The sequence below is a fragment of the Cervus canadensis genome, chromosome 32 (genome assembly GCF_019320065.1).
Source record: "Cervus canadensis isolate Bull #8, Minnesota chromosome 32, ASM1932006v1, whole genome shotgun sequence".
NCBI lineage: Eukaryota > Metazoa > Chordata > Mammalia > Artiodactyla > Cervidae > Cervus > Cervus canadensis.
Genome location: NC_057417.1, coordinates 19850544 through 19871675, shown reverse-complemented (window position 1 = coordinate 19871675; position 21132 = coordinate 19850544). Strand labels below are relative to the sequence as shown.

Here is a 21132-nt window from a genome sequence, read left to right as displayed (position 1 = left end):
TCTGCCTAGATTCGCACACTAATGAGTGAGGGAGCTGAGATTAGAATAAAAAAGTCCAATCTGAAGTTTGCTCTAAGCCTGGCTCTAAAACCTTGCAGTTGAGGTAATGGATATCTTAATTAGCTTGACTGTAATCCTCTCAATCCTCTCACAATGTAGATTAAAATATCAAGTTGTGTACCTTAAAGACAGAATTATTTATTTGATGATTATATCTCAATAAAGCTTAAAAGAAGTTAAAAAAAAAAAAAAAAAACAAACACCAAACAAACCTTGCAGGTCATCAGCATCACATTGGTGCTTTAAAAAGTAAACTCCTGACCCTGTGCTTCTAATTCCATAGGTGCGGGGTGTGATGCGGAAACAATGGCAATAGTGACAGACTTTATTTTCTTGGGCTCCAAAATTACTGCAGATGGTGACTGCAGCTATGAAATTAAAATATGCTCGCTCCTTGGAAGAAAAGCTATGACCAACCTAGACAGCATATTAAAAAGCAGAGACATTACTTTGCTGACAAAGGTCCATCTAGTCAAAGCTATGGTTTTTCTAGTAGTCATGTATGGATGTGAGAGTTGGACCATAAAGAAAACTGAATGCTGAAGAATTGATGCTTTGGATCTCTGGTGTTGGAGAAGACTCTTGAGAGTCCCTTGGACAGCAAGGAAATCCAACCAGTCAATCCTAAAGGAAATCAGTCCTGAATATTCATTGGAAGGATTGATGCTGAAGCTGAAGCTCCAATACTTTGGCCACCTGATATGAAGAACTGACTCACTGGAAAAGACCCTGATGCTGGGAAAGATTGAAGGCAGGAGGAGAAGGGGACAACAGAGGATGAGATGGTTGGATGGCATCACCGACTCGATGGACATGAGTTTGAACAAGCTCCGGGAGCTGGTGATGAACAGGGAAGCCTGGCGTGCCGCAGTCCCTGGGGTCGCAAAGAGTAGGACACGACTGAGCGACTGTACTTACTGAAGCGCTGTAGGATCCGGGTATTTGTAGAACGCGTGTTTGGCCAGAATTACATCAGGGCCTGCGTGGCGCAAGGGCCACTGGGACTTGTAGTCACACAGTATAGTCCGTCGGCGACTCCCGGAAGTGACGCAAAGTCCCGCCTTCTCGCCGCGTTTCCGCTGCTTAGGTTAAGCAGTGTGACTTGGGAGCTCAGCTGCTGCGTACTTTTCGAGCCTCGTGCTTCGGAAAAGGGGAGCAGGGTTAGCGTATGTGTGGGGACGGTAAGGGTGGGGGTCTGGAGATGGCGGCCTCGTCCCCTTCTCGGAGCCCGTGACTTTGGGTCTCTCCCACAGGTCCGGCCGCAGCCGCTCAGCGCCGTCGCCATGTCGCGGTTTTTTACGACCGGTTCGGACAGCGAGTCTGAGTCGTCCCTGTCCGGGGAGGAGCTCGTCACCAAACCTGTCGGGGGTAACTACGGCAAACAGTGAGTGAGGGCCTAGGCCATGGGGACCACTCTGGGTAGGCGGGGCGGAGCTTGCAGGGTTCAGCAGGGTGTGGAAGGCCGCGTATACGCGAGAGGAAAGGGGAATGGAAGTGGGGGCGGTGAGAGCGGGTTCTAAGGATGTTGAGAGTTTAAGGTTCTGAAACAGTGTTGGGTCGGGGGGTGGAGATCGTAACGCTTAGGGTGCTGTGAATTGTGGGAATCCTCCCACCAGGCAAAGGATAGAGTCACGAGAAGAGATTTCCCACTGGCTAAATCTGTTGCATGAGTAAGAAACCCCTAATACTTGCTTGATGTTTGGGAGTTCCTTGATGTGATTCTGAGGTCCTTAAACATCTATTAGTATTTTCCTGTTGTTTAGTCTCTAAGTCCTATCGGGACTCTCTTTGCCACCCCATGGGCTGTAGCCCACTGGGCTCCTCTTGTCCATGGGATTCTCCAGGCAAGAATACTGGAGTGGATTGCCATTTCCTTCTCCAGGGATCTTCCCACCCCAGGGATGGAACCTGCATCTCCTGTGTTAGCGGGCGGATTCTTTGCCTCTGAACCACCAGAGAATCCCCCTCCTGTTGTTTATCTCCATTTAAGTACTCGTCTCCCATCTCTGCAAATGAGAGATTTTCTCCCTTGGAAACATTGAAATTTGTTCCTCAAACTAACGTCATACATGCCACCTTCCTTATTTTTGTCGTATACCTGTGCTTAAGAATATATATACATTACCACTTCAGAGTCTTGTTTCAGAATAAAAGTCATTTTTAAAGATGAAAAAGAGTCTACATATATCCATATGAATATAGTTTCATATCTGTGTCACAAGTGGAAAATCACATTACTTGTTATAAAATAGGAAATAATTGGAAAAGTTAATAAGGTGGAAAGAAAAGAGAGATTGTTATCAGCTGAATTCTGTCTGTGGTCTGATTTTTAATTATTAAAGAAAAATAACGAAATGGAGGTGTCAAAGCCATTGAGGCTCTTTCCTTGTCCTCTCACACTGTGGGAAACATTGCTTTCCAGGACCTAGTTCGGTTTCCTCTTCTGTTCTAGGAAACCTAGAACAGGTTTCCTCTTTGATTAGAACACCTTTTCCATTCATTCTAGGTGGTAAAGTACCTTTTCTCTTGACTTTTAGTAATTCTCAGTGACCTTTGTCTTCACATAATTTTTTTGACACAGTAAATAAGCACCTTCGTTTGTTTATGTTTGAGGATGGAGACAGTCGTCCTCATCCTTGTATGAGTTACAACATTTGACAAACACCCTCACTTCAAGTAAGCTAAAAAGATTGAGTTCTATATGATGAGGCAATGAAGAGGAAGAGTGAAACAGGATGGGGGTGGGTAGGAATGGGCCTAAGTTATTCAGTTCCACTGGAGGAGGAAAAGAGAGATCATTTGGAAAGAGTGGAGTTAGGAACAGAAGTTAATAGTCTCTGTTCATTTCAAATAGGCCATTGTTGCTGAGTGAGGATGAAGAAGATACCAAGAGAGTTGTCCGAAGTGCCAAGGATAAAAGGTGAAGCCTTGGGGAGGCTGGGTGATGGGGAGTCTCTGGGGCAGTGTTGGGTTTTCTGGTTGGTGATGGTGGGCACGTCCAATGTGGTATTGGGCTCTCAAACCAGGTTTGAGGAACTGACCAACCTTATCCGGACCATCCGTAATGCCATGAAGATTCGGGATGTCACCAAGTGCCTGGAAGAGTTTGAGCTCCTGGGAAAAGCATATGGGAAGGCTAAGAGCATTGTGGACAAGGAAGGTGTCCCCCGGTTCTATATCCGGATCCTAGCTGACCTGGAGGACTATCTTAATGAGGTGTGATTCCTGTGGTTGCTGGGGGATCCCCAAGGGGACTGTGGACCTGGAACTGTGCCTTACCCCATATCCAGAGATCATGTCTCCTCTTGAGTTGTTGGTCAGATACTCAGTGTTTCCCAGAATGTAAGAAATAGGGGGGATGAAGCCAGGAGAGGGACTTTTTTAGGCTAAGAGTTTTAATCATACTTATTCTTGTATTACTTTTTTACTTGTGGTTTTGTACTTTTTGTAGCGATACATACATAAGGGGTCTTTAAGCAACATAAGTTAACATGTGCAGTTATTAAGTAGTATAGATGTATATAGATAGCAATACTCAACAATGTGAAGCCTGAAGTTGAGAGAAGATTACTTAATTTCAGATCTCCATTCTCTTTTTCTTCCCTGTTCTTTCCTTCAGCTATGGGAAGATAAAGAAGGGAAGAAGAAGATGAACAAGAATAATGCCAAGGCCCTGAGCACTCTGCGCCAGAAGATCCGAAAATACAACCGAGATTTTGAGTCTCATATTACAAATTACAAGCAGGTGGGGGTGCTAGAGGGAGACTTCTTAAACTGTGAGGACAGTGGCCCCCATGACCGAGACAAAAAAAGCCATTTGTACATCTGAAGTGTGTGACTGGGGAAGGGATCGTGATGACAGCTCTGCAGAGTGGAGAGGGTGGGATGGAGTAGTGGCTGGCAGGCATCTTTAATTTTCTCATCTCCCTCTGTCAAGAACCCTGAGCAGTCTGCAGATGAAGATGCTGAGAAGAATGAGGAGGATTCAGAAGGTGAGTGAGAAAACCCTTAATTGCAACTGGTTAGGAGGTCAAAAGGGCTTTCCTGGTGGCTTAGCAGTAAAGAATCTCCCTGCAGTGCAGGAGATGCGGGTTCAATCTGTTGGTTGGGAAGATCCGCTGGAGAAGGAAATGGCAACCAACTCTAGACTTCGTGCCTGGGAAATCCCATGGACAGAGGAGCCTGCCTGGTCACCAAAAGTCTAATGCGATTGAGTGCAAAGCACAAGGAGATCTAAAATTTGGGGTTTTCTTGGTTGCCATTCACCTCTTCACCATTCTGGTTTTTTCCTCTCTCCCCTTCCCTACCAGGCTCTTCAGATGAGGATGAGGATGACGACGGAGTCACTGCTGCAGCTTTTCTAAAGAAGAAATCAGAAGCCCCTTCTGGGGAGAGTCGAAAGTTCCTCAAAAAGGAGGTTCGAGCCAGGGTTACACTAAGGGGTGGTTTGCTTGCTGTGGACCTTGCTTGGGTCTCTGGGGAGAAGAATAGACTCATAGGGCCTAGAGTTGGGAGGGGTGGGGATTAGCTGAGTATGGTCTTGGAACAGGTTTCCTTTTCGTTTAGAGCACAGAGTGACTTGGAATCAGGACAACTAGATTCTGGTCCCAGCTCTGCCTCTAGGGAGCTGTGTGTCCCTGGAGCAAGTCACCACTTCTCTCTGGGTCTTGGTTGTCCAGTCCAGCTCTTACTGTCCAGATTGAACCACTCATTCTGCTCCTAAGAATCTTTAGAACACAGGTCGGCAGGGAGAGCAGAGACACCACCAGTCAGTCTTCCCATTGTCTGTCTTCTGATCTTTTCTTTTAAGGATGAAGATGAGGACTCAGAAGATTCAGAAGATTCAGAAGCTTGGGATACAAGTTCCACGTCTTCTGATTCAGACTCAGAAGAGGAAGAAGGGAAACAGACTGTGCTGGCCTCAAGATTCCTTAAAAAGTAAGAAAAGTATTGGTACTTCAGGCTACAGGGGAAAGGACAGGAAGCCTTTAAAGTCGTCTTGAAAGTTGTTACTCCTTCTCTGGAGTCCCATTTATTTATTTTCCATTTCAGTTTTAATTTTTATTTATTTTTACATTGAAACATGTTTTATTGAAGTATAGTTGCTATATAGTATATAAGTTACAGGTGTACAATACAGTGATTCATAAATTTTTTTTTTAATCTATTTATTTTTGGCTGCACTGGGTCTTTGTTGCTGCTCATGTGCTTTCGCTAGTTCTGGCGAGCAGGGCCTACTCTCTGGTTGCAGTGTGTGGGCTTCTGATTGCAATGACTTCTCTTTTAAGAGTTATATTCCCTTTATAATAGAGTATAAAATATTTGCTCTTGTCCTGGTGTTATACAGTATGTAGCTTATTTTATACCTGGGCAGCAGAGGATGAGATGGTTAGATAGCATCACCAACTCAGTGGAATTTCAGCAAACTCCAGGAAGTAGTGGAGGACAGGGGAACCTGGCACGCTACAGTCCTTGGGGTCGCAAAGAGTCAGACATAGTGACTCAGCCACAAAAACAAAGTAGTTTGTACCTCTTATTCCTCTGCCCCTATGTTACCTCTCCCCCTGTGAAGTCCTTTTAGGTTGTAGAGGCCAACAGAGGGATCTCAAAGTCAAATATATTAATTGGCTGAGGTTATGAAGCTGATGAGTCCTGCAGATGAATTTGAAGCCGCCAGTGTCCAGATGTTTAACCGCAGCAATGCTCACTGCCTGTGGACTGTTTTATCTTTCTTTGATGCTGATTGTTGTTTACTTGCTAAGTCATGTCCAACTCTTTTGCGACCCTATGGACTGTAGCCTGCCAGGCTTCTCTGTCCATGGGGATTCTCCAGGCAAGAATACTAGGGTGGGTTGCCATTTTCTTCTCCAGAGATCGAACTTGTGTCTCCTGCTTGGCAGGCAGATTCTTTACCTCTGGACTACCAGGGAAGCCCCTGAATAACTGTGTAATATTGGATAAACTATTTGACATTTCCAGTCTTCAGTTTTCTTATTTGTAAAATGGGGTGGTACCTGACCCTGTCTTAAGGATGCTTGCAAGAATACAGCAGAGTGATATACCCCCACAGCCCAGGACCGGGGTTGGTGAGTCCTCAGTGATGGTTGCTTCTCTTGTCCCTCCTCCTGAGAACTTAGTATACAGCATGTAGACTGCAGCAAGCCTTCCTGAATTTTACTAGTACTGTCACAGAATGGGAGCAGAGTCTGATTTGAATTCTGGTCTTAGCCCATTCTACTTTAGTTGCTGTCAACTTGAGTGAGTCACTTAACTTTCTTTGATCTTTCTCCTTCCTCCTTTGAATTCAGGGTGATAGCTATCCCTGCATAGTCTACAAGAGTCAAGTATCAAGCTCAGTGATAACTGGCAGGAATACTGATGCTCTAAGGGTTGCTTTTCTGCTTTCAAAAGTTGGAGTTTAGTTGCTTCAGGTGTTAGGGAGTTCTGTGACATTACAAGGGTTTAGACATAGCCATTTTACTGAGAAACGTTTTTCATTGTGTGCTCCAGGGGGCAGCTGTGGTCATGTTCAGGGAGTGTGGTGTGTCTCTGTGGGTTTTTAAATTCCCAACACTTCTGACTCCAATATGTGTCAGTTTTTTCCTCATACCAGTTAGTTCTCCAACTCTCTGGACACCAAATGGGTTTTCAGTACTCACTCCAGTTCTGGCACTAACTCCCCAAAGTTAGCACAGACCCCACAAGACTGCCACCACTTTAGATGCCAGTTGTTAAGTCCCAAGGTTGACTACTTCTGGCCAATCAGTTCTAAATTCAGAGAGTTCTCACAACCCCTTCCTCAGGTTCAGTAATTTGCTAGATCAACCCACAGGAACTCAGGAAAGCTCTTTACTTAACTGTTGTTTTTGTTTGTTTAGTCGCTAAGTCATGTCTGACTCTTTGCAGCCCCATGAACTGCAGCTCTCCAGTCTTCCCCGTCCTCTACTATCTCCGGAGTTTGCTCAAGTTCATGTTCATTGAGTCGGTGATGCTATCCAACCGTCTCATCTTCTGCTGCCCTCTTTTCCTTTTGCCTTCAGTCTTTCCCAGCATCAAGGTCTTTACTTACTGTTACCTGCTTGTTATAAAGGATACAACTCAGAAACCGCCAAATGGAAGCACTGCATAGGGCAGGATATGGGAGAAGGGGCGTGGAACTTTGATGTCCTCTCTGAGTGCACCATCTTCCTAGCACCAGCCAGGAACGCCTCCATCCAGACTGTCATGTAGGGATTTTTATGGAGGCATCATTATGTGACCATGATTGCTTAAATGGTTGACCATTAATCATGGGCTTCATTGCCAGTCCCTCTCCTGTTCCCCAGTGGTCAGAAGGTGGGGCTGTAAGTTCCAACCCTCTGATCATGCCTGGATCTTTCTGGCAACCAGCCCCAATCCTGAAACCTTTCTCGAAGCCTGCCAAAACCTCATTAGAATGAAAGATGATCCTGTTGCTTGGGAAATCCCAAGGGATTTAGGAGCTCTGTGCCAGGAACTGAGGACAAAGACCAAATAAATATTTCTTATTATACCACAGTATCATATTCCCTTCTCAGAGGATTTACAACCATGCATCAGTTAAGCAAATTTGATCTGCTTAACTTTGTTTTATTAAGCATCTCTTAAGTTTGCTTTACCGTGAAACTCATCTTTTATGCCTGTTGACATCCTATAGAACTGTCACCCGTATTATTGGTTCATAGCTTTTGTATTTCCTTTATGGGCCTGTCTTTCAGTAATTGGGTATTGACGTCTCCACTGTTTGGGCCAGTGTGCTGCACAAAGGCACACAGGAGTCAAGTTGGACTGAGGAGACAAGTTGGACTCTAAAGTTAAACTTAGGATATCACAAGAAAAGAAAGCTACAAACCAGTATCTTTCATGAAATTTAGATTTAAAAATCCTCAACGAAAACCAAGAGAGGTTTGACTTTCCAAATTATTTTTCAGAATAACTATTTTTAAGATTGTGAAGTGAAAGTGGCTCAGTCGTATCCATCTCTTTGCAACCCCAAGGACTATACAGTCCGTGGAATTCTCCAGGCCAGAATACTGGAGTGGGTAGCCTTTCCCTTCTCTAGCGAATCTTTCTGACCCAGGAATAGAACCAGGGTCTCCTGCTTTGCAGGTGGATTCTTTACCAACTGAGCTATAGGGAAGCCCCACTCCCCCCCCTTTTTTTTTAATATTAATCCTGTCTTTATTAATTTTTCACTTCAGAGATTACCCTTGATAGATTTTTTTTTAAACCTTTGAAAGTTTACTTTGTATACCTAACCTCACCGAGATCCCCCCTCCCCCCCAAAAAAAATTTAAGATTAGGTTTATTTAAAATTTCAATGTCAGTGGTTGGGTTAATTGTGGGATCCTTAAAGGCCTTATTGACATTAAGAGCTTTTGGTTTTGTAGTGTTAAAGGATAATTCAGATACACTGCTTTTACTTGTATAATGAGGTAGACCAATTTTTAAGATTGATTTCCAAGCCAGGACAAAAAGAGAATTTGTATAAGAAAGAGGAACAAAGAAGGGAAGAACCACAGACAGCGGTGGGAATATTGAATTTTGTTTGCACATTTGTGTGTGTGTAAACTCATTAGCTATCTAAGCCAGCAAGCGTTGATTTCAATTCTTAGTGGATTATCTAGAAACATGACAGGCTGTCCCCTATAATATCTGCCAGCATCCTTTTTCAACATCTCCATATTAAGCCAGTCTATACCCTTTCCCTCAAAAGAATTTCTCAGCTTTCATCTTTTGGTCAAAACAAGCACATAAACAGGTTTAATCTCAAGAGCTTCAGTCTCTTTGATGTAATAAGGGTAATAACGTTGGTCTAGCAACATTAAAGCACCTGGATATTAGGTAGTGGGTTTGGGGGCAGAAAACATGAGGACCATCACAGATAGAATACACATTCAGGATCTTTAGTCTAATTTTCTAATCAGGCTCAGTCTGTCTAGGAGAATGTCATTAAGAATCAGTTGAGTGAACTTTTAATCAAGAGGCTGTTTTCTTAATTGATTTTTTTCCCAAAATATTTATCCAGGTACAGTAAGTTGTTATTTACGGCACATCTTTATTTAGTAACCTTGACTGACCAGTATTTGAAACCAGTTTTGTTTTGGATTAATTCTTTTTCTTTTTTAAAAATTTTTAGCTGAGACACGTGGCTTGGGGGATCTTAGTTCCTCAGCCAGGGATCAAACCCGTGCACTTTATAGTATAAGCTCAGAGTCCTAACCGCTGGATTGTCAGGGAATTCCCTATTTAGGGTTAATTCTTACTTAAGGAATTTGTTAGTTTGGGGCTAAAATGTTAAATTATTTGTTATTTTGGACCATACTGGAGGTAAATTATAAATCACGTGTTTGTGTTTTTGAATTTGTAGTTGGGGTAGAAATTCTTAAGTGCAAACTGAGGAAATCTAGTATGTGTATGTTTAGGGGCTCTAGATAAGAGTTGTGGTAAAGAGGGTGTGGAGTGGTCCTTTTCAGTGTAGTTTTGCTGTTGTTCATTTGCTAAGTCATGTTCTACTCCTTGCAACCGCATGGACGGCAGCACACCAGGCTCCCCATTCTGCATTATCTCCCAGCATTTGCTCAAATTCATGTCCATTGAGTCGGTGTTGCTGTCTAACCATATCAGTTTCTTAGCTGTGTATTTAGTTAGAGGTGTGTCTGGTAATGTCCTAGAAAAGTAGCTTGTATGTGTTGAGTGTATACCTGAGTGCAGAAATGTTAGATTTCTGATCATTGCTAACAAGATTTGAATATACCAAGGTATATTCTGTCATAGGGGAGAGGTCAAGTCAAATTTTAGGTCTTTCAGTTAGAATTTCAAAGGGTGAGAGTTCATCATGTTTTTGATGTGTAAATCACAGTATCTTGAGGGTTTAGAGTAAAACTTTAGGCCATGGAAGATTAAATTCTTCCTTGATTTTTAAATAGCATTAAGTCCTGGGCTTCCCACGTGGCCCATTGTGGTAAAGAATCTCCCTGTCAATGCAGGAGATGTAAGAGACGTGGGTTCTCTGGAAGATCCCCTGGAGGAGGGCGTGGCAACCCATCCCAGTATTCTTGCCCAGAGAATGCCAGAGACAGAGGAGCCTGGTGGGCTGTGGTCTGTAGGGTCACAAAGAGTTGGATACGACTGAAGTGGCAGCACTCAGGCACATACGCGGGTCCTTTGATCTCAGAGCTTTGGATTTGGGTGATGCAGACCCGACAGTTTCAGCTTAATGAACATGCTTTGCATATTTGCAAAGGATTTTACCTATGAAATGCATTTTTATCATAGAGAAGATTGCAGTAGTACAGAAGGAAAACCAGTAAGCTTTTATTTAGAGTGAAGGCACAGGGAGTCCTGGTGGTCAGATGGTTGGGATTTAGCACCCTGACTGCCATGGCCCAGGTTCAGTGCCTGCTGGGGAACCGTGATACCACAAGCAGTGCAGCATGGCGGGAGGGAAAAAACAACTTAATGGCATAATTTTTTTAGTGTGATATGGTAACAGACCTTGGTTAGTAGCCTGACAGATGGAGCTACTTAGTAGTCCTTACTCTGGTGATGGTTATAGTTAACCATAGGTCATTCTTGTAGAGTGTAACTTGGACCCAGGTTTAGGTGGAGAAAAAGAAGTATGTGGGAGGGAAATGCCTCAGAGGTGGAGGGGGCTGATCTTTCATCTTCTCCTGGGTTTCTTGGCAGGGCCCCCACCACAGAGGAGGACAAGAAGGCGGCTGAGAAGAAACGGGAGGACAAAGCCAAGAAGAAGCATGACAGGAAATCTAGGCGCCCAGATGAGGAGGAGGAAGACAATGAGGGTGGCGAGTGGGAGAGAGTCCGAGGTGGAGTGCCCCTCGTTAAGGTGAGGATTTTAGAACTAAAATGAGTGGGGAACCAGTCTGAGAGAGCATACGGGTGCTGTCCAGGTCGGATTCGGGAGAAAAGTTAAGGCAGCCTGCTCATGATAACGTGTGTTATCTAGGAGAAGCCAAAAATGTTTGCCAAGGGAACTGAGATCACCCACGCTGTTGTCATCAAGAAACTGAATGAGATCCTACAGGCACGAGGCAAGAAAGGAACTGATCGGTAAGATGCATGGGCCTGGGCTTTGTGATGACAGGGTGAAAGCTCATTTTCTCCTGAGATAATGGAGGTGGAGGTTGGTGGGGAAATAGTGCTCTTTGGGGAAGATCTGTGTGTGGCTACAGTAGAAGGAATGAAGTAGTTGGAGTACTCCTGGTCCATTGTCTGCTAGTTGCATTCCCTTGGACCTTAAATTAGCCACTTAACCTTTGGGGGCTTTCCCGATTTGTAAAGTGGGAGTAATGCTCACCTTCTTTAGTTGTTCCGTGACTAAAGAGGATGTAGTTTGCATTATTCCTATTTCTCTTTGAAATTTATGAAGGAGAAGCAAGTGTACAGGTGGTGAGGCTGGGGGTGGGTGTTGGAAATAAGGTTGCCTTGCTTGTCTGAAGAGGACAAGATGAGGCTTTTTAATGTGTCTCCTCCTCCTCACCCAATTCTCTCCCCTCTACAGTGCGGCCCAGATTGAGCTGCTGCAGCTGCTGGTTCAGATTGCCTCTGAAAACAACCTAGGAGAGGGCGTCATCGTCAAGATCAAGTTCAACATCATTGCCTCTCTTTATGACTACAACCCCAACCTGGCCACATACATGAAGGTAAGAGCGATACTAGCATCCCAGGGTGGAGCTGATGGGTCGTGGGAAGGGGCCTCATGTCTCAGGACTCAGTGGCTGAGGAAGGCCCCTGGATTCCTGGGGAAAGGTGCTTTGGAGGCATCTGTTCATTCCACATGCACACCTTGACTGCTTTCTTTTGGCAGCCTGAGATGTGGCAGAAGTGTCTGGACTGCATCAATGAGCTGATGGACATCCTGTTTGCAAACCCTAACATCTTTGTAGGAGAGAACATTCTGGAAGAGAGTGAGAACCTGCATAATGCAGACCAGGTAAGGAGGGGATTTGGCAGCTAACTGGAGGCGTGTTTTGTCTGCTTTGGGAAGGCCCTTTGGAGACAGAAGGATTGAAGGCTGAGACTGGAATCTGGACTAATTTATTTCCTCTTTTGCCTTCTCTTCAGCCACTGCGTGTTCGTGGCTGCATCTTAACTCTGGTGGAACGAATGGATGAAGAATTTACCAAAATAATGCAGAACACTGATCCTCACTCCCAAGGTGAGCCTGAGCAGGCGTGGGCATCAGTGGAAAGAAGAGTACAGGGGTTAAAGCGAAGAATTGTACATAGAGTGTTTGGGAAGCCAGCCCTTCCTTACCCCAGCATTCACACCACACCGATATCTTTAAGATATCAGATCCCACTCCCACAGCTTGTGATTCAGTAGGTCTGGGTGAGGCCTCAGATTTTGTATTTATAGCATGTTCCTAAGTGGTGATGCTATCTGCCACTTTGAAAACCATTGGGGTATGATCTCTGTTGACTTGACTTGTTTGGCTTGGATGCCTTAGACTCTAGGATGGAGAAATACAGGACATTTACACAGTAAAATGTGAGTGTCCACCTATGCCCACCAAGTAAATAGTGTAACTATGAATGAGAAAGCCTATGGCTTTCATGCTCGTGAAGCTTACATTTCGGTGCTAAAGAAAGGCAGTTTTACCAAAAAAAAGATGGTTTTCCCTGGTGGTTCAGTGGCTAAGACTCCACACTCTCAGTGTAGGGGTTCTGGGTTTAAATGGTCGGGGAACTAGATTCCACATGCACCTAAGACCCAGAACAGCCCAATAAATAAATTTTTAAAATGAACCAGTCAGTTATAGATAATGTAAAAATTCAGATCAGGGCCTGTAATAGAGGATGACCCAGGTGGTGGCCGGCTTGAAATAATTCTTGAAGAAAGCGTCTGTAGGTAGGACCCCTTTGAGGGGAGAGCGGAATGCGGAGGACGAGGAGTTAATCGGGAGGAGTTAGCAGAAGAGAGTGCCTGACAGAAGGCTTGGAAAGTGAGCTTAACATGTCCCAGGAGAGGATGGTATTTTGAGCGCACAATGGGTGCACTTTTCTGATGGGTACAGAAAACACAGGGAGAGGTCATTGGGTTGATGAGGGACGTATGGTTGGGGAGGCCTGGGTGCCTGGCTAAGCGGAGGGTGGGTGCTCTCCGTGCCAGAGTACGTGGAGCACCTGAAGGACGAGGCCCAGGTGTGTGCCATCATTGAGCGTGTGCAGCGCTACCTGGAGGAGAAGGGCACCACTGAGGAGATCTGCCGCATCTACCTGAGGCGCATTCTCCACACCTACTACAAGTTTGATTACAAGGCTCATCAGCGGCAGCTTACCCCGCCTGAGGGCTCCTCAAAGGTGAGTGCTCGGCTGTGACACCCAAGGGCAGGGGCTGTGTCCGTTGGTTCTGCACGTCTGTTGGGACTTGATGGCAGATCTCCTGTTGCCTGGGGATTGACTGATGGAGCAGAGACGGAAACCCGGAGGGACTCGGATGAGGCAGGATGGAGTCTTGTCTTTGGTTGCTGAAGCCAGAGCCATTTAGAACCGTTATCTTTGCCGTATCTCCTCCTCCAACAATATCTCCCCACCCCATCCCTCCAGTCTGAGCAAGATCAGGCCGAAAATGAGGGTGAGGACTCAGCTGTGCTAATGGAGAGACTGTGCAAGTACATCTATGCCAAGGACCGCACAGACCGAATCCGCACGTGTGCCATCCTCTGCCATATCTATCATCATGCCCTGCACTCCCGCTGGTACCAGGCCCGGGACCTCATGCTCATGAGCCACTTGCAGGACAACATTCAGCATGCAGACCCACCAGTCCAGGTAAGATGGCAAGGAGGCACTCTGGCCCTGGGAAGACCAGGCTGGGCCCCTGTCTTCTCTCTCTGTTCAGGCAGGATGGCTCAGTTGGATTAGCCTCTTGTCTGGCTGATGCAGATACAGGGAGACACTTGGTTCTTCCCAGGTGTCAGCATTCTCTGGTTCTCCTGCATGGGGCTTCCTAGGTGGCACAGTGGTAAAGAGTCCACATGCCAGTGCAGGAGAAAGGGGTTTGATCCCTGGGTTGGGGAGATCCCATCAAGAAGGAAATGGCAACCCACTCTAGTATTTTTGCCTGGAGAATCCATTGGACAAAGGAGCCTGGAGGGCTGCCGTCCATAGGGTTGCAAAGAGTAGGAAACAACTTAGCAGCTGAACAACTTTGTCAATATTTAGTGTTGTTGGTCTTTTCAGTTTTGGCCACAGTAGTTGTTATCTAATGGCATCTCATATCAGTTTGTATTTCCCTGATAACTGTTGAAATTGACTACTTTTTAAGGTTTATTGGCCTTTTATATTTCTTTCATAAAATGTCTCGTCAACTCCTCCACCCCTTTTTTAGAAAGATTGTTTACCTTATTGAGTTGTAGGAAATCTTTATATATCCTGGAGATTAGTCCTTTCTCAGATAAATGTTTTCCAGATATTTTCTCCAGTCTGTGGTTTTCCTGTTCACTTTTTTAACCATGTGTTTTAAATGTATGTAGTCAAAATATCAGTTTTTTTCACTTACGGTTATTATTTTGGGAGTTCTGTGTAAAGAAACCTTTGCTTACTTGCAATTCATAAAGATCTTCTTTTTTTATTTTTTGGAAGTTCTTATGGTTTTAGCTTTCACATTTAGATCTATGATTTTTGCAAATGGTGTGAAGTCAGGGTCAGACTGTATTCTTTCCCCATTGTATTGCTTTGGTGCCTTTGGAAAACCATATGAAAAACTACATGACCTTTTAAGTGTATTTTTGGGCTCTTTATTCTATTCCATTTCTTCATTTTTTTCTTTCCTTATGCCAGTCCCATACTGTCTTGATTGCTGTTCTTTTAGAGTAAGTCTTTGATGTCAAGCCATATGACTCCTCTGACTTTCTTTTTTTTAAAGCATGCTTTGAATGTTCTGTGACATTGCATTTCCACATAAGTTTCAGAATCAGCTTGTCGATTTGCAAAAGTACCTGCTGAGATTATATTGAATCTGTAAATCAATTTTGGGAGAATGGACACCTTAACAAGTTTGAACCTTTCAATCTGACATGTTATCTCTTCATTTAATTTCTACAACTTGTCTGCAGTGTCTTGTGGTTTTCACTGCAGATATATTACACATCCTTTAAAAATTTATTCCTGAGAATTATGATTTTTGATGCTTTTATAAATGTAATTTTTAATTTAATTAAACTTTTTAGTTTGGCTGTATGGCTTGTGGAATCTCAGTTCCCCAACCAAGGATTAAATCTGGGCCATGGCAGTGTATACTGGACCACCAGGAAACTCCTCTTAATTTTATTTTTTCATTGTTATCTACAGGTATTTAAAAATAGTTACTTTTTTTTACATTTGGCCTTGGATCCTGCCATTTTGCTAAATTCGCTTTTAGTCTAGCCCTCTATATTCAAGGATTCAACCAACTGCAGATTGAAGACATTGTGGGAGGGAAATCCAGAAAGTTCCAAAAAACCAGAATTTGCCTTAACTGGTAATATTTACAAAGCACTTACATTGTATTAGTTGTTATAAATAATCTAGAGATGATTTAAATTATTTGGGAGGATGTACCATATATATGGATTTCCCAGGTGGCTCAGTAGTAAAGAATCATCTTGCCAGTGCAGGAGACACAGGTTCAGTCCCTTGGTCGGGCAGATCCCCTGGAGGAGGAAATGACAACCCACTCCAGTATTTTTGCCTGAAAAAAATCCCATGGACAGAGGAGCCTGGCGGGCTGTAGTCCATAGACTTGCAAAGAATCAGACAACTGAGATCACACCCACTATAAATACACAAATACTCTGTCATTTCACGTTAGAGACTTGAGCATCTGCAGGTTTTGGTGTCTGTGGGGAATCCAGGAACCATCCCCCATGGACACAGAGGGGCAACAGTATTGGGTCTAGTATTTTATAGATGACTTAAGACTTTTCACTGAATCATGTTGTCTGCACACGGCAACAGTTTTACTACTGTACCAGTCTTTATGACTTCTTTGTTTTTAATTTCTCTTTTACCATATTATAATTGTTCAAATCTCTAATACTTAGGGCTGAATAGAAGTGACAGCAGCCATCTTGGCTTGTTCCCAGTCTTAGCAAGGAAGCAGTGAACATCTCACCGTTTAAAATAATGTTAGCTGTAGTATTTTTGTAGATAGACATTCTCAGATTGATGAAGTTCTCTTCTGGCCCTAGTTGGCTGGGAATTTTTGTCCTTAATAGGTGTTGAATTTTGTTAAAATCTTTTCCTGTATCTATGGAAATAATGCATAGTTATTTCACCATTATTCTGTTTATATGGTGAATAACCATGATTTTAGATTTTTATACCAGCCTTTCTTTCCTGAGATACATCCTTCTTGGTCTTGCTGTATTACCTCTTTCATATATTGCTGGATTCTGCTTGCTAGTGTTTTTTAAGGCGCTTTGTATTTAAGTTCATGACTGATATTGATGTTTATATTTTTGTTGGTCTTTCCCCTCTACCAAAATCTGTACTTATGCTGCCTACAGTATAAGTTATCTTAATTATTGACAAGTCCATATTTTCAATTGCCTAGGCCAGAAACCTTGAGAGTCATCCTTGATTCTTGTTTTTTTCTCATATTCCACATCTGATTCCCCAGGCATTTGTGTTGAAAATCCATATCTGATCACTTATTATGATTTCCACTCCTGCCCTCTGGTCTAAGACACTGTTAGCTTTCTGGTCTCTCTGCTTCTGCCCTTACATCTCCTCAGGCTGTCATTAATACAGAGCCAGGGTAATCCTGTTAATAAAGTCAAATTATGTCACTTTATTTACTCAAAACTTTCCTGTAGTTTATCATCTTAAAATCCTTAACATGGTTCATAAGATCCTGTACTTGCCCTGTTTCTGATCACATCTTTTACCAGCTCTAGCCATATGGAACTCCTTGTTCCTTGGATGTGTCTGGCACAGTTCTTCCACGGGGCCTTTGCACTTACTTTTCCTTTTTTCTAAAATGTTCTTCCCCCAGATATTTGCATGACTTGCTCTTTTTCTATTAGGTCTTTATTTTTAAACATCACCTTCAAAATGAGGCCTTCCCTAGTTACCCTACTTAAAATTGCGAGTTCCCACCTCTGCTACCACCGCACAAACTCCCTTCTTAACTCCTCTGCTTTATTTTTCTCCTTAGCATGAATCACCACCTGTGTATTATGGCTATTTTGTCCTCCACACCCCTATTTCTAGAGCGTAGACTCCATGGAAAGGGAGGACCTGGTCTGTTTTGCTGTCTGTCCTAGCCCACAGCATAGTCCTTGACGTCTGTTGTATGTGTGACGATTGCCTGTGGCCATCACCTCTGAGTGCATCGCCCTTCACTCCTAGATCCTGTACAACCGCACCATGGTGCAGCTGGGCATCTGTGCCTTCCGCCAAGGCCTGACCAAGGATGCGCACAACGCCCTGCTGGACATCCAGTCAAGCGGCCGGGCCAAGGAGCTGCTGGGCCAGGGTCTGCTGCTGCGCAGCCTGCAGGAGCGCAACCAGGAGCAGGAGAAGGTGGAGCGGCGCCGGCAGGTGCCCTTCCACCTGCACATAAACCTGGAACTGCTGGAATGTGTTTACCTGGTGTCGGCCATGCTCCTGGAGATCCCCTACATGGCCGCCCACGAGAGTGATGCCCGCCGACGCATGATCAGCAAGCAGTTCCATCACCAGCTGCGGGTGGGCGAGCGGCAGCCCTTGCTGGGTGAGTGGGGGGCTCTGGTGCAGCGGCAGACTCTGCGCGTTTGCTCCTTCACTACTTGTGATCAGAGGGTTAAGAGACGCTAAAGGGAGTAACTTTCCCACAGGATGGTTTAAACTTTCTGTGACCTGATTGCAACAATATTTTTAAATTAGTGTCAACTTGGATAGTACTGCCTGGCGCTAGATGTTTTATAAATAATAATTAATTTTTTTTCATTAGTAATAACCCTATGATGTAGATACTATTATGACCCCCTTTTTCCTAATTAAGAAACTGAGGCACAAAAGTGACTTTACCCGGGGTAAACAGAGCTGATATGTGTCTCTCTGACATTTTCCTCTTTCATGCATGTTTTTCAGCTAATTAACTAGACCCAGGGCATTACGAGTCTAGCATTGGCTCCTTTGATTACTTTGAAAGATCCAGTCACTCAGTACAGAGGTTTTTGCGATTTCACTGGGAAAAGAATTTGAATTGCGTCCTTCCTGTGAGGCTGGTGCATGGAAGGACTTGGTGAATGAGCCAGGCTCACTGCCCACAGCCACGTCCCCTTACACATTTGCCCTCTGCCGAATGTGTGTGTGGTCATGTTAAGTGCACGTGCACTTGAGGCAAATTTTGTTTGGCCTCTGTAGTGGTGCTTTGCTTTTTTTCTAAATGGAAAATTTCCAGTGAAAATCTGTGTGTCCAGCATCTCTTAGGGCTTCTTGGTTCATTCCCCACTTCTCTCTACTATTGCCTGCAGTGAAACCAAAAGTAGAGAACAATTGGGATGTTAGACTTTTTTTTAGGTCAGTGAATCTTGTAAGAATCTGATCAAATTTATGGACCCTTTCCTAGGAAAAGGTACATAAGGGTGCACACAGCAATTTGGCAACATTTTCAGGGAACTGACCAATCCCCTGAGGCATGTCATGGACTGATTTAGTCTAAATAAATTTATTCTGATACTAAGTGACTTGTACAGTCACATGGCTACTTAACTGAGAGCAGGGAGAGTCTCAGTCTGGCTGTTGGCTTTCCTGGCCTGGGTTCCTCCTTAAACAGTGCTTGTGGGTACAGGAGCCCTTGTCCCAAGTCTCCCTAGTTCCTGCCTCATTCCCAAACTTTCAGGCCCCCCTGAGTCCATGAGGGAACATGTGGTCGCTGCCTCCAAGGCCATGAAGATGGGCGACTGGAAGACCTGCCACAGTTTTATCATCAATGAGAAGATGAACGGCAAAGTGTGGGACCTTTTCCCAGAGGCCGACAAAGTCAGAACCATGCTGGTTAGGTGAGCCGAGAGTGAGATCCTGGTGGGGAGAGAAGACAAGACCGGTTGGTCTTCTCTCTGACAATCTCCCCCTTTTCTTCCTTCTCCCCACAGGAAGATCCAGGAAGAGTCGCTGCGGACCTACCTGTTCACCTACAGCAGTGTCTACGACTCCATCAGGTAGGATGGGCCCTGGGAAGGCACAGGAGCCCCGGGTTGTGGTCACGGGTTCTCATCGCTCCCCGCTCTGGGCCTTCTTTCTCCCCAGCATGGAGACGCTGTCCGACATGTTTGAGCTGGACCTGCCAACGGTACACTCCATCATCAGCAAGATGATCATTAACGAGGAGTTGATGGTGAGGGCCAGGGGTGGCGCCAGGGCAGGTGGTGTCATGGAGAGTTCGGCATGGAGGAGACTGATCTGACCCTTGCTCTGCCTCCCTCCTGTCAGGCCTCCCTGGACCAGCCAACGCAGACTGTGGTGATGCACCGCACGGAGCCCACCGCCCAGCAGAACCTGGCCCTGCAGCTGGCAGAGAAGCTGGGCAGCCTAGTGGAGAACAATGAGCGGGTCTTTGACCACAAGCAGGGTACCTATGGTGGCTACTTCCGAGGTGAGTGCTCCCACCCCCTGTTCGCTCTCAGGATCTTGGCCCCCTTCCTGCCCCTCCACTGGCTCTCACCACTTCCCCTCCCCATCTCTCTCCTGCAGACCAGAAAGACGGCTACCGGAAAAATGAGGGCTACATGCGCCGGGGTGGCTACCGCCAGCAGCAATCTCAGACAGCCTACTGATGACCTGACTTTTGTCCCCAGTGCCCTAGACCATTCACCCTTTAGGTCCAACCACACTGCATTAAAGGTCTGTCATTAAAGGTCTGTTTAGAGTTATTGTAGTTCCTGCATGTCCGCATGATACCAGAGGTATGTGGGATGCATTTATTTGCTAATTATGTTTCTAAGTTTCTGTCACATGACAGACACAGGGGTTGAGATTCAGGGTATACTTGGGCATATTCCTGACTTCATGAGCTTGCTGCTCTTTGACATTTGGCAAAAACTTGTAAAAACATGATAAGTTATAACAGGGTTTAGTTTTTTTTTTTAAGGTGGTGGAAGTATTGAATAGGATGTGACTATGTGCCATAAAGGGGCTTCCCTGGTGGCTCAAACAGTAAAGAACCTGCCTGCAATGCGGGAGACCTGGGTTCGATCCCTGGGTTGGGAAGATTCCCTGGAGGAGGGCATGGCAACCCACTCCATAATTCTTGCCTGGAGAATCTCCTTGGACAGAGGAGCCTGGCAGGCTACAGTTCGTGGGGTCACAAAGAGTCAGACACGACTGAGCAGCTAAGCACAGCACAGCACAATGAGGCATAAACGGCAGGGGCAGCATAATGGAAGCAATAGTAATGGACATTTCAGGTAGACGGGTGGTGGTTCACAAGGCAGGGAAATGGGAGAGTTAGTCTAAATCTGTGTGGGGATAAATGTAATAGGCCTGTTATCAATTTAGTCTTTGTTCAGAAATACAAGAAGAGCGGGGATGCAGAGGGGGCTTTATAATGAGGTTGGTTTTATAAATGTGGAGTTTGAGGTGCCTTTGGGACCTAAAGCAGTTGGAGGTTAAGTGTTTACAATGCATATTAATCAGACTATAGGCTAAGGCTGCTATAACATAGGTACTCCAAAACAGTGATTCAAACAAAATAGTTTACAGTCCAGCGATAACCCTATTTTATAGTTGGGGAACTGACATTAAGTGATTTGTTGGAAATCTCATAACAAGGAAATGAGGTAGATAGATGCACAGTGAGGCAACTTGACTCTGTGATCCTAGCTCTTAACCTCTGTACTTAGTGGTACTTACATTTCTGGGATGGGCAGCATAGAGGAGGAGAGAGCTAACGACTGAACTCTCAAGATGGGAGTGGTAGGTGAAAGGGAAGCCAGGGAGACTTGTGGCCACAGAGGTAGCAGAACCAGGGAGAAAGGGTGAGAGAAAGGCTGAAGAGTTATCTCTATAGACAAGGCTGTCCTGTGCTAAATTTGGCCAGCTTAGCACCCTTGGGCAGAAGGTA

At 44.8% G+C, this 21132-nt stretch overlaps 1 protein-coding gene across 3 annotated transcripts; it reads left to right on the top strand.

The window, feature by feature from the left end:
- The first annotated feature begins 1104 nt into the window (after positions 1-1104).
- LOC122433188 (eukaryotic translation initiation factor 3 subunit C) lies at positions 1105-19930 on the top strand. Of its 3 annotated transcripts, none has more exons than XM_043455853.1 (21): positions 1105-1220; positions 1314-1444; positions 2915-2980; positions 3087-3276; positions 3680-3805; positions 3998-4052; positions 4371-4477; positions 4871-4998; positions 10768-10927; positions 11048-11151; positions 11603-11744; positions 11909-12034; positions 12166-12259; positions 13213-13403; positions 13650-13874; positions 17436-17799; positions 18913-19072; positions 19166-19231; positions 19320-19407; positions 19503-19665; positions 19764-19930. In XM_043455853.1, exons 2-21 carry the CDS (start codon positions 1344-1346, stop codon positions 19844-19846), a joined length of 2739 nt encoding a protein of 912 aa, XP_043311788.1. In that variant the 5' UTR covers positions 1105-1220; positions 1314-1343; the 3' UTR covers positions 19847-19930. The 3 variants fall into 3 exon arrangements, with proteins under 3 accessions (XP_043311788.1, XP_043311787.1, XP_043311789.1); XM_043455852.1 differs by having other exon boundaries at positions 1105-1226; XM_043455854.1 differs by having other exon boundaries at positions 1114-1211.
- The last annotated feature ends 1202 nt before the right edge of the window (positions 19931-21132 follow it).